The 11,916-nt window shown below is 47.9% G+C and overlaps 1 protein-coding gene across 1 annotated transcript; it reads right to left on the bottom strand.

Moving 5' to 3' along the window:
• Positions 1-3,002: 3,002 nt before the first annotated feature.
• LOC102111069 (extracellular tyrosine-protein kinase PKDCC-like) lies at positions 3,003-11,530 on the bottom strand. Its single transcript, XM_005520383.3, has 7 exons — positions 11,003-11,530; positions 10,715-10,837; positions 8,308-8,579; positions 7,077-7,156; positions 6,878-6,982; positions 5,229-5,405; positions 3,003-3,867 (listed from the first exon to the last, which is right to left on the bottom strand). Exons 1-7 carry the CDS (start codon positions 11,528-11,530, stop codon positions 3,764-3,766), a joined length of 1,389 nt encoding a protein of 462 aa, XP_005520440.3. The 3' UTR covers positions 3,003-3,763.
• Positions 11,531-11,916: the final 386 nt, after the last annotated feature.

The following is an 11,916-nucleotide window of genomic DNA, read 5'->3' as shown; positions in this document are numbered from 1 at the left end:
GGCCTCCAGCTGACTGTGACAGATTCCTCCTTTCTTTCTCCAAACTGATTTGAAATTTCATCTGAATGTTGTTTAGAGCATCAAAGTTTGCGGAATATGCCATGTCAAAATAGAGGTTTGACATGCGTTGGTACTTGAACCCTGCCTGATGCACCAGGAGTTGATTTTTCATTACTGGGCTCTGTCTCCCCCACTTTGCTTTTCAATCTGTCGTGAAGTCACTGGTCATGTAAACGTCTGTGCAAACATACTGAACATGAATAATACAGCATCTGTTGCTATTTATTAAACTGTGATTTATATCTCTGGAGTTCATGGTATTATCCTTCATGGATGTGGCTTTATCTCTGTTATTACAGTATGGAATTAATTAAGAATATTAAAGTTTGTGTCTAAAAAAAATTATATTCTTAACTTTTATCTACAGAGGCTACATTTTCATATCCATTTTCTCCTAGAGGCAGCATCCTTTGGGAAGATGTGATAGACACATTTAGGTAAATATTATTCCTCCAGCACACATGGTTTCCATTGTAATTGATCCCCTGCTGTTTCCTTCCAAGCACTTTCCTCTGCTACATATTCCACAATGGTGGCTGAAATACTGATCAGCGATAGCAGAGACAAATTGAATCCAGCAACCAGGAGTTTTAAGGGCAGTAAATGTTTATACCTGAGTTTTTATGTGCTGTAGTTACCGAAATACAGTTTTTAGGCATGCACAGAAATTTTCAGTTGCATTGATAGTCTAAAGCTGCTTAAGCCAGTTATAATTTAGTAAAAGGATAGAATGAATAAAGGCTGACTGAGTGAGATGGGGCATAAAGATAGTACACTACAGAACAGCCACATGGGCCCAAAAGCTGTATAGAAGATGCTTCCTCCTGTAGCCACCCCTCAGGGCTTGGAACAGCTTGGGTACTTCACACAGACCTGGCACAGAAGCTGCACCTGAGCCACATCTGAGCTGCCTGAAACTTGGGAGTCACAAGCTGCAGTCTAGCAGAGAAATAACCCCATGTGCTTTTAAACTGGCACATTTTAGCCCTAGGTAAAAGTTTCTCAGCAGACAATAACAGCAAGAAGCTGGGAAAAAGCAGGGTGGGAATTGCTTTTCCCTGTGACTGTGTTTCCTCAAATGCATGTCAAACTACAGCCCTAGATGTGGCAGGGTGCGAAAACATTTTTCATCACCCAGGATTCACTGGGCACCACTGGGCTGCAGTGGATGTCACCCCAAATCAGACTGAAGCTGGCATGCTCATGAGTGACATGAGGAGCTGCACAGAAGTAGGAGGAGAAGCAGTGCATGCACCAGCATATTTGTGGCAACTTCTGAGTCTCTAGCACATGAAGAGCATTGGTTATAAAGGTACACTTGTGCCCTGGCTACTTCTGTGCCAGCCAGATGAATGTGCTCATGAGGTACTAAAAATGTGCTTACTCCTTTGCACAGGGTAGTCTAAAGGTCCTACAAAAGCCATCTGATGCGGCAACGGCAGATCAGCATTGTAATTCTTTAAAGCCTAGCTTCCCTTTTTATTTATTTTTTTATTATTATTATTGCTTGTTAATCACATTGTGCTCAGAACTTTCAAGACATGATCAGTGGTTTCTGCTCCCAGGGTCTAACTACAGGTCTGATGCTGGAAGCTGGATTTTTACAGTGACACTGGCATTCCCTGCACCTTCACCATTTACCAAGGGGATGCACATGATGGACAGCAACCCTACAATGACAGAAACACCTGCCACATGAATGAAGCGTCACACAACTAAAATACACAGTCTTCTTTCCACCAGGGGAAATTTTTAAGATGGAAAGGTCTTTCTAACACAAACTGAACCACTTCAAGTTTTGAATTCTATTTCCTTCATCTCAAAAATGACCCCAGGTTGGCCCTTGCAAGGCTTTGCTTTGGGGGAAGTACTTCTGATGTGTATCTCAGGAGGCAGAGAGATAGGGAATGAACTCCCATTACCTCTTGCTGATGTAGAACAGAGCAGATGTCTGAAGCCCTGCTCAGTGGGGTCGATGTAAAACAATAGCAGACCCCTGGCAGGACCTTCCCTTCAACTTCCACAGGACCTGCTGGAGAGAGGGATCTGTCCCTGACCATTTAAAAATCCTTGCTGTCACAAAGCCTGCAGCAGTGTGGTCATCACAAGAGCCTTCTTGTTGTGCTAACTAGGAATTGTCACTAATTGATATCACTATTGGAGTGTCCAGCCCCAGAGTAAGCAGCAGGGGTTACAGTGCATGAGAAAGCCACCATGCAGAGGCATTGCTGCAGGTTAATTGAGCACAAAAGAGCTGAAAGGTGTGCTCCTGTGCCAGGAAACACGGGGAGAGACCAGCAAAAACACAGCACGACTCCAGGCAAGAGTTCCAGCCTATTCAGTCCAGGGGTGCCCCAGCTGCTGCAAGGCCCCACACTGAAACGGCGACACCGTTGCTGCCCTGGTCCCAAAACTGTAATTTCCGATGTGGGGTAAGCAGAAAACAACGTGGCATCACGCTGAGGCTGTAGTGAGGCTTTCCTGCACAAAGCCAGGGACCTTCCCTAGGAGCCAGGAGGTCAGTGGTGATTTAGGCTTTCCCGACAGTGCTGCAGAACAGGTACTGGATGGTCACTGCTCCCAGGGACTCCCAGCAGTGGCACATTGCACTGTCATCTCTTAGTCTGAAATTATACTAACCCTAGCTATTTTTCAGAGGCCACATCTACCATTTTAGCAAAGGGCAGTTGCAGGAGGCTCTTGGGACCACACTGTCTCCTCCACACTCAGGAACCTGCAAGTACAGCCACAGCATCCTTCAAGACCCAAGTGTCTGAGGGGGCTCAGGAACATTCACTTGCTGCTTGGAGCACTCACAGGTTGGCCTCAGGAGTGGGTAACGATGCTAGGTGAGATGAAGGTAGGAAACACTGGCATTTCTTCATTTGGTTACAGTAAAAACTTAGGCAATTTAAGGAAAAAAAACACTTTTCACAGCATGCTTATTATAAACAGTCATTCTTTATCATACAAAGTAACACCTTACATATAAATTATTTGAATGCCTTGCTCTTTCATGGAAAGTAACAGAGAAAAACCTTCAAGGTTGATACATGGGAGCTGGTATTAGAAATCACATAGGATCAACCCCATATCCTATATCCAAACACAGATATTTGGATCCAGTGTTGACCTATCCACCACTTCCCTCCCCTGCACTGGAAGGAACTGAATCAGGACCCTCCTTGGAGAACCACCCCCATAATCAACCTCCAGTTATGGATCCCAACCCTGCAACCTTGGCCTCATCGCTGAAATCCAGTCCTTTACATTTGCAGTAGTAAGAAAACCCAGTTAGTAGCTGCAGAAAGAGATGTTGCCTTCTCCAAAGTGCATTATCTGTATGTTTTTGGAGGTGATTGAAATAACTAAGCCTACCCAAGCTGGATCCCTTGAAGCTATTTCTATTTCTTGGCTGAAAAGCTGGCCAAAGCAGCAAAGCTAAGTATTGCACAGTCTAGCAACATTTGACTAAAACTGAGACCATTTATGTGGAACAGCAGTGTGGGAACAGAAAAGAAGCTAGCGGAGCAGCAATTAAAAATTTGAGCTTTGATCAAGGAGACAGCAGCATTTGACTCTATCTGAGCTGGCAGGGAGATCCCACTCCAAAGCAAAATAAAATATGTCATTCTTTCCAGCAGATGAAATTCTCCCCAGTGGTTTGTTCCTCCCAGGATCATTTCATGTGATCTCATTGTCTTTAAAGTCTTTCCCCTGAGGAAGCCGAACGTTTAATATAGACTACAGTGTTTGTATCCGGTATTAAATCAGTCCAGCTACTCTGAAATGAGGCGAGTGGGCGTCCTGGGAAGGAAATAAAAACACAAGTTTAATAGAGGAGAGAGGTTCACCTTGACCCATGCCATTTATTGCAAAAGGCACAGGAACACACTGCTTGCTCAACAGAGGGTCACTCTGCCCTGCCATAGATGTGTTTTACACTCCCAGCAAACTCCAGATGCTCAGAGTGCGCACAAGGAATGCATCACCCAACCCCAGAGGCTTCTACATCTTGCTTTGCTTTACCAAGAAGCCCTAGGAGAGACCAGCGCCTTCCCACAGCTCTCATTAACACAGCTGGCAAACTTAGGCACTCGGCATCTCAGCCACACACTTCTGGCATCTTTGGCTGCAAAGATGAGCCATGAAACTGCAAGGAAGAAAAATGCCAGGAAGGGAAACACTAAGGACCTCAGGCATGGTGCAGGCTGTCAGGGATCAGCACCCTAGCAAGGCACTGCAGAAAGGGTCCCACATGCTTCTCCTGCCTCCTCGCTGTGCTTTCAAGCAGGATTCCTTCTGGGCAGGCACTACACACAGCACTAACAGCTGCCCCGTGAGGAAGCCAGATGTGCTGTGTTAGGCACAACTCACACAGTCCATTGCTGGTGTGAAACTTGGTGGCTCAAAGAGATTTATGCTGCATCCATGTAAGCACTCTTATGTAACTAGTTCACCACATGCCAATTGCACACAAGCCCACAGAAAAGCTGCATTTTTGGTAGTCTGGGGTTTTTCTGAAATGTCATGTGAGCTGACAAAACATGATTCTTCAGCACCATCGTGGGTGAAAACACTCATTTACCTCATTTAGTGTTTTACTTCAAGAAACAATTTAGACCATGCTTGAAGTGTCAGCTAAATAAGATAATTAAAAATAATTCTGAAAACATGCTAACTGTAAGAGGCTATAATCAGAGCTAATTACAGGGACATTTTGGAAATCCCTTGGCTTGGGGCTTTAGTTTTGATAAAGGGGATAACAACTTGTAAGCTATGATTCTTTTAATTATAACAATAGTAACCACCTTCTTTTACACAGCTTCTTTCATCTCTAAAAACTCCACAGCTTTGCAAACCGTACATACCACAGGGATTGTTTAGCCTAACACCAAAGTGGAGCCATCTCTGCAAGAAATGAGTAAGTGTTTAACAATACTTGGCATTCCTGAGTAAAATTTGTAGAGGAGAAAAGGTGCAGAGGGAGAACATAATTGCTCCTGTGTCTCTTTACAAACACTCAGGATTTCTGGATGCCCACAGTGGCAGCCATCTGAGCCCGAGAATAAGGAAGGCAGCTTTTATACGTGCCTGTAGACTCAAGGCACGATGGAGGAAGGCAGCAGCAGCACGTGGCAGCACCCTGCCACACTGCCCAAGCTCACCTGTCCATGTCCTGTGCTGGGTGACGATAAAGCTTTGACACTGCAGCTGGGAGTTACAAATGGCAGCAGCTTCCTCGGCGCTGTGAATGGACAGCAGGCAGCCCAGGTGGCTGTAGGAGGGCCAGCACTTGTAGTCTTCTCCTTCCACTGTGCGGAAACCCTTTAGGGAGATGTAGTCTGGGGACAGAAAGAGGGTGTCTAGGGAAACACTCCAGGGGCACTTTCAGAGAGTACTTAGGCTACACACCTGATCAGTGAGAATCTTAAAAGAATTGCAACAGTGACAGACTGAACTGACTTACCAAGGTGGAGAGGAGAGGAGCTGCAAAGTTGAAAGAAACCCAAATCTTGCCCTTTGGTTCTGCAGTGGAGCAGTGCACAGCAATTCCCCCCCAGATGCAGGAGAGGGGTCAGAGGTCTCAAGGGTGAAGGGAGGGGGTGCCACCGCAGGGGTGGGTAAGAGGAGGAGGCTGCTGTGCAAAGCCACAGGCCCTCCATGTTTCCCCTGGAGAAGCCAACCTCAAAATAGCCTCTCCTACACCCCAGCCTCAACAGAAGCAGCTTGTCACAGATCCAGCTCCAAGCTACACGGGGCACAAACTGACCCACCCATCATGGTGCCACTCAGAGAAACAGGAGCTTGAGGAACCCCAGTGGGGCAAAGGGAGGCCAGATGCTGCTCCTGACAAGGAGACCTGACAAAAGACCTGACAAGCCTGAGCAGGTGCTGTTCAGGCTATTGTTCACTGACTGCTAAGAGTCTCTCCTCACCTTCCCACACCTCTAGGATGGTGATCATGTTGGCACAGCACGAAACCAACAGACGGGTGTTGTTGGAAAATACCAGTAATTCCTGCTAAAGCTGCTGGTCCTTCCATGCAAATGATCAGATATCTTTGTTCATAACAGTGCAAATTATAGTTCTTTCATATGTAAAGAGATTTCCTTCTGCAAGCCACCATCACCCACCACCTCATGTGAATACTTAGGAAAATGCAAGCCACAGCAACCGCTGGATTTTTGAAACTTCCTTTTGATCAGCCTCATCTCTACCACTGAATGGGTCCTTTTCAGAGGAATGTACCTCATAAAGGCACATTTATCCATCCACAGGTCCCATAGAATGATCTTCAGAGAAAAAGAACTTGGAGGGCACCAAGGCTCTAAGTACCCTGCCACACTCATCTCAGTGCTGTCGCCTCCCCACTCTATGTTTCCATAATAACCTGCCAGCAGACAGAAGCCACACAGCGAAATGGGAAGTTTGAATATCAGCCCAGAAGAATGACCTGTTGGTCCAAAGGATAAGGATATCCCAAGACAAAAGCCACTCAGTTTGCTGAGTACTTGGCCAAGCACTTTCCCTTGAAATACTGATGTTCATTATGAGAAGAGTATGTAGAAACAGTGCAAACACAAGTCCATGCCGGTTGTCTGCAATGCTTTTACTTTGCAAAGCAATACAATCATGCATAGCTCCCATGGAAAAAAAAAAAACAAGAAAAGCCTGCTCAAAAAAAAGGACACTTTTGGTGCTTTTTCTAGTGACTACAAACTGCCTAAATGTATGGGAGATCAGAATTTGACCAGTTACCAAGTGCCTCACTCCCTCAGTAGTTACTTTACTTATAGCATTCAAAATCAACTACCTTTTAAAAGAAGAGGTCTTTTCTGCAGATAGAGCCCAGATTTGTACAGATGTAAAACCTTTTCAAAAGCTCTCAGTGTTTCATTTATTCCGTATCGTAAATCACCTATATTTAAGGAAAAAGATGACAAAGATAAGCAATTCCACAAAATACCATTTAGAGACTTCTAATAAAGAAGTTTATGAATATCAGCTGATACCTGTTGCATTCAGAATATCACTCAAAAGGGGCTGCAAAGTTGGTGGTGCAGAGTGTGGCAACAGATAGGTGAAAAAATACCTGCAAAAGAATCCCACAGGCTGATTATAATACAGTGCCTTCATTTCCCTGGTGATTAAGTTGTCTACATTTTCCCGTGACTTGATTATCCATATGCAACTAGTAAGTCTGCTTTGGTTATAAAGTTATGTTTGAGCACATCTTGGTGCCCCAGATGGTTCCTGTGAGTTGGGCTGAAAGACTGGTCCTTGCTGCATTAAATCTACCTTGCAAAGCTTCATGCAATAAAGCTTCCCTTCATTCCCCTGGGCCATTTTTGTATACTAAGCAATGTATTTCCCACCAAAAAAAAAACCAAAACCAAAAAAAAACCAAACAAAAAAACCTGTATAAAAGAAAACTCATACAAGATCTTTCTCTTGCCCTGAAAAGGTTTGACCTTCTTATTGCCTCCAAAAAAAGTCAGGATGATTCATCTCCTGACCCTTCCACAAAATTCCTGTTCTAGGGAACAAGTGCACAAGAAACAAGTACAACTGCAAGGCTGCAATAATCTATGCAGGGATTTGCCCTTTAGCACTGAATCCTGGAAATCCAGGCTCTCTTACTAAGTCCTTCTGGGTAAATATCCAGCTGCCAAGGCTTCCTGCCAAGCATCAGAGGTGACCTGCCAAGCATCAGTGGTGATCAAAAGTCCCTGCATTTTCAGCTGATGGCCTACACAAAATGCTGCAGCAGCCTCAGCCCCTTGCCTGTAACCTGCTCTATTGCTCTTCCACAGGAGCCCATAGGGAGATTTGGAGATGAAGGGAAGGGCTGGCCAGCCTGTTCCCAACAACAGGGACTCCAAGCTGGTGGGGTTTTGCGGGTAGCCTGCACTGCCACTGCTTTCAGCAAGCACAGCCCATGCATGTCAAACACCAGGGCTTGTTTGGCAAACAGCAAATTTACAGGTACAAGCTCTGGGGCAAGTTTTTAGAAGGTGTTGGGGAAAGGGAGCAGCAGAAGAAAGATGCCTTCATTCTCACCAGACAAAAAGTACACTATTTTCCTGCCTTATAAGGAAAATGACTTGCTTCAAAGTGATCCTTAACTACCCTTTGACAGAGGTGAGGGGAATCACCGCATGGAAGAAGAATAAGGTGCTAGAGGCTACATGGCAGGGCATCAGCTCAACCACCCCAGATCTTCCCCCATGCAGCGGGACATACCGATATGCATTGAACAGATTCTTCTTTTCATTCATTCCTTCGCATTTCCCAGCCACGGAACATTTGAGAGGGAAACTTTTGGTAGGGAAGTCGAGTGTGCAGTCATTATCTTCCTTGCAAGACAGCTCCTCGGTGCTGGCATCATCCATGTCTGTCACTTTTAGGTTTCCATCCACCATAACAAACTGCCTTGGCTGGAAATCCAAGAGGACTATTGAACCCAGGGGGGAATGTGCCAAGTAAAACAGCAGTTTCACAAGACTCAGGCAAATCTGAGGAAGAGAAGATGAATATGCATGGAAGAAAGACCAGATGAAAAACAGCTATTAAATTGGAAGTAGAACAAAGGGGAGGGCATTCAATTAAATTAAAAGGGAAAAAAAGCATATAGAATTTAAAAGGTAATTCTATGTATGCTACAAAATTTATTATCAACATTGCCACAGGATTTGACTGGTAAGTAGTTTAGCAACATTTTTTAAAAATGTGTGTACACGAAAAGAGACATTTGCAGTTATAAGAACTAGAAGAGAAAGCTGTGAGGAAAACAATAGCAGCCTTCATGTTTCAGGAGTTATATTGATTTGCCAGCTGAAATCAGAAGGGTTTTTCCCAGTCTGGCGTAAAATTAATAGATTCCCCTCCCTTCCCCCATGCTGCTCAATACAGACTGAGGCTCCATGGTCATTAATACCACATTCATGCCTTGCTGCATCACTCAGCAGTATGAATTTGGGCACACAGTCGTGCTTCTGAAGAATTAGTGAAGGCTTGCAATGTATTTATTGCCAACTTTTTTGTTTTTATGACAACCTTCTGGCAGCAGGGAAAGGCCGGACAATACCTGACCCAGCAGAAAGCTTGGTAAATTATTTTTAAACAAACTAGAGCTAGAGAAGTGCATTTATACTGCACCAGCACTTTGCTCAAGTAGCTTTTTTCAGCAGTTTTCATTCAGTATCAGGAGCCCTGGCATCAGACAGTGTATCCTCAGCTAGGTGTGCCAGGCAGCCCCACGTCACCCCTAGACACTGCTGATAGCGATCTGTGCAGGCATGAGGGTTTTTTCCCTTGGAACAGCTCGCACAATCCCTGGTATCTGATGTGGCTCATCACAGGGGAATCCCATATGTTTAGACACCCTAATTAGGAAACAGGACTAGACAGTGCCAGTGTAAATTCTGAACTGTCTTCTGCAGTCAAGAGATTATTAAAATCTCTAATGCCACCATACCAAACTTTACCACCAGCTAATCCAGAATCGTGGGTTTCTTACTTTGGCATGTTTTAGATGATGAGGTGCTAGGAAAGCTACATAGAAGCCAGTACAGAGCTGAAGAAAGTAAAACTCCCCAAGCCATGAGAATTGCACTGGGGAAGCTCTGATGCTATTTTAACTTGCTTAGTGAAGCAATCATAAGAATCCCAGCTTCGCGTCCCACAGCTGAGCGAGCGGTTGCCACACTGCCCCTCCGGCTCAGACGGTGAGGCTTCCCTTCAACGTTAAGGACCACATGCAGACAGGGATTTTATTTTAGGACTTCTGTTGTGCTTTTATTTGCCCAAAGCATTTCTTGCTGACACTAAGATACCCTTGCTTTTTTTACATGTTGCTTTTTTCCTCCTGGCACCCCAACAAGTAGTATTGAACCCCCAACTGAGCCCTTGAGGCAAACTGTAAAACAAACTATAACCAAAGTAAATGCCATGCCACAAGTCATTTATATTCCTGGAGAGCATACGGGTCCCTACGCAGGATGCCTAGGAGATGAGACAGATCTCACTAGAAGGGCTGCAGACCTAGCACCTACAGCAGGAGGAAAGCAGTTTAGTAGTGATTTTACTACAGCAATTCCTAAAGAGGCCAAAATGTGACACACCACACAAACACAAGGTGAGGGTCAGCTTGCTCAGCTTGTTGCCTAGAACAGGTAACACACAGCAAACTACAGACTCGGAGCATGCTGAGGTGGCTTTCCTAAGTCAGGTTAGGGTTGCTGAGAGGCATCCTGACCAAAGCCCTTCTGCATATATATATATACATATATATATATATATATACATACGTATATAGGCGATATAGAGGCAAAACTAACATTATCGTGTAACAGACGTTATTAACCACCGCCTCAGCACCGAGTACGATTTTGTGTCTATCTCCTCCCACCTAAAGTTGTAACACCGCTCCACGGAGAAAGAAACTAACCGTGAGACACCAAGCTAGGGCTGTGTTAATGTGATTTTAAAGGCATGCAAAAGAAACGATTTACAGACAATTTGCGGGAATCAAAGAGAGTGTCGGCAAGAGAATCCCGTTTGCCCCAGCGGTCATCACAGGCTCTTCGCCGATTTTCCCAGTTTGTGGTCTAAAAGAGACTGATAAAACTCCTTCGCTTTGTTTTCTTACTTTAAATCTTTCCTCCCAGGGGGTCTGCAGGAGCTGAATCATCTCCAGCGGGGATCCCAGCTCCAGCATGGCTGTGACCCGTAGCTCAGCATCTCCGCTGTTGTCATAGCACTGGCCGTGCAGCTGTGGGAAAGTAGAAGCCACGGTCGGGGCGATGTCGCTGCCAATGCCGCCGGGGGACAGCGTGGGCACCGCGGGCGGACCTGTTCAGCCCCGGCAACAATTCCCCCTCCCCGCCGTGCCGAGGCAGCGCCTCCCGCAGCCCCCGCCAAGGCGCGCCCGCCCTACCTTGACGATGCCGGGGTGCTGCAGGCGCCGCAGCAGCGTCACCTCCTTGAGCAGCTTGTAGGCGGCCAGGCGGCGGCAGCCGGCCGGGGCCCCGTAGCGCTGCACGCACCGCCGCACCTCCCGGCCCGCCCCGTGCACCGACTTGAGGGCCACGGTGCCTCCGCCCGCCAGCGCCGCCCGCGCCACCACCTTGGTGAAGCCCCAGCCCAGCACGCTGACCGCCGTCGCCCGGTGCAGGTCGCCGCAGCCCAGCCCTCCCGTGGCCGCCGCCTCCCCGCCGCCCGCCACCGCCTCCAGCCGCCGCAGATCGCGCCGCCTCTGCCGCAGCTCCTCCCGCAAGCCCGGCGGCAGCAGGAGCGGCGGCGAGGAGCCCGGCTGCTCCTCGCCATTGCCATCGCCACCGCCACCGCCGCGGCCGGGCGGCAGCGCCAGCAGGGCCAGCAGTGCCAGCAGCGCCAGGGCCGGCAGCGCCAGCAGCGCGGCCGCGCTCAGCCGAGCTCCGCGCCCTGCCCGCCCCGCCACCGCCATGGAGAGCGGGGCAGCCCCGCCGCTCTGCCGCCGCTCTGCCGCCGCGCTCCGCCGCGCCGGGGAAGCCGGGCCCCGCCGAGGGGGCGGGCCGGGCTCCCGGAGCCCCCACCCCGCCGGCCCGGCCCGGCCCCGCACGGGGCAGCGGCGGCACGGACCGCCCAGGGAGGGGAGGCGGCGGCGGCGCAGCCCGGGTGCTTCTGGAGGAGGTGGCCCGGGGTGGGAACCGGAGCTGCCGGGTGCGAGCGGCGCAACCCCCGGACACCCGCCTACCCTCCAGAGGCTGCTGTTTATAGCAGAACACGCGGATTTCACGGGCGTGAATTTCGCCAGCCCGGTTAGAGGGTACCGCAGATTACGGCCGAGGGATGTACGGCGCGTTAGAATCG

Source organism: Pseudopodoces humilis, chromosome 7 (genome assembly GCF_049639895.1).
Source record: "Pseudopodoces humilis isolate 2021_Gansu_Grassland_sample_001 chromosome 7, ASM4963989v1, whole genome shotgun sequence".
NCBI classification, from domain to species: Eukaryota; Metazoa; Chordata; class Aves; order Passeriformes; family Paridae; genus Pseudopodoces; species Pseudopodoces humilis.
Note: the sequence above shows the minus strand (reverse complement) of the source record. Positions and strands in the feature narration are given on the sequence as shown.

Coding starts and splice junctions, on each gene's coding strand:
- LOC102111069 (XM_005520383.3), bottom strand. CDS start 11,530: ATGGCGGTGGCGGGGCGGGCAGGGCGCGGAGCTCGGCTGAGCGCGGCC. Junction 10,838..11,002: donor AGCACCCCGGCATCGTCAAG/GTAGGGCGGGCG, acceptor ACTTTCCCACAG/CTGCACGGCCAGTGCTATGA. Junction 7,157..8,307: donor AATCTGTTCAATGCATATCG/GTATGTCCCGCT, acceptor ATTCTTTTGCAG/GTATTTTTTCACCTATCTGT.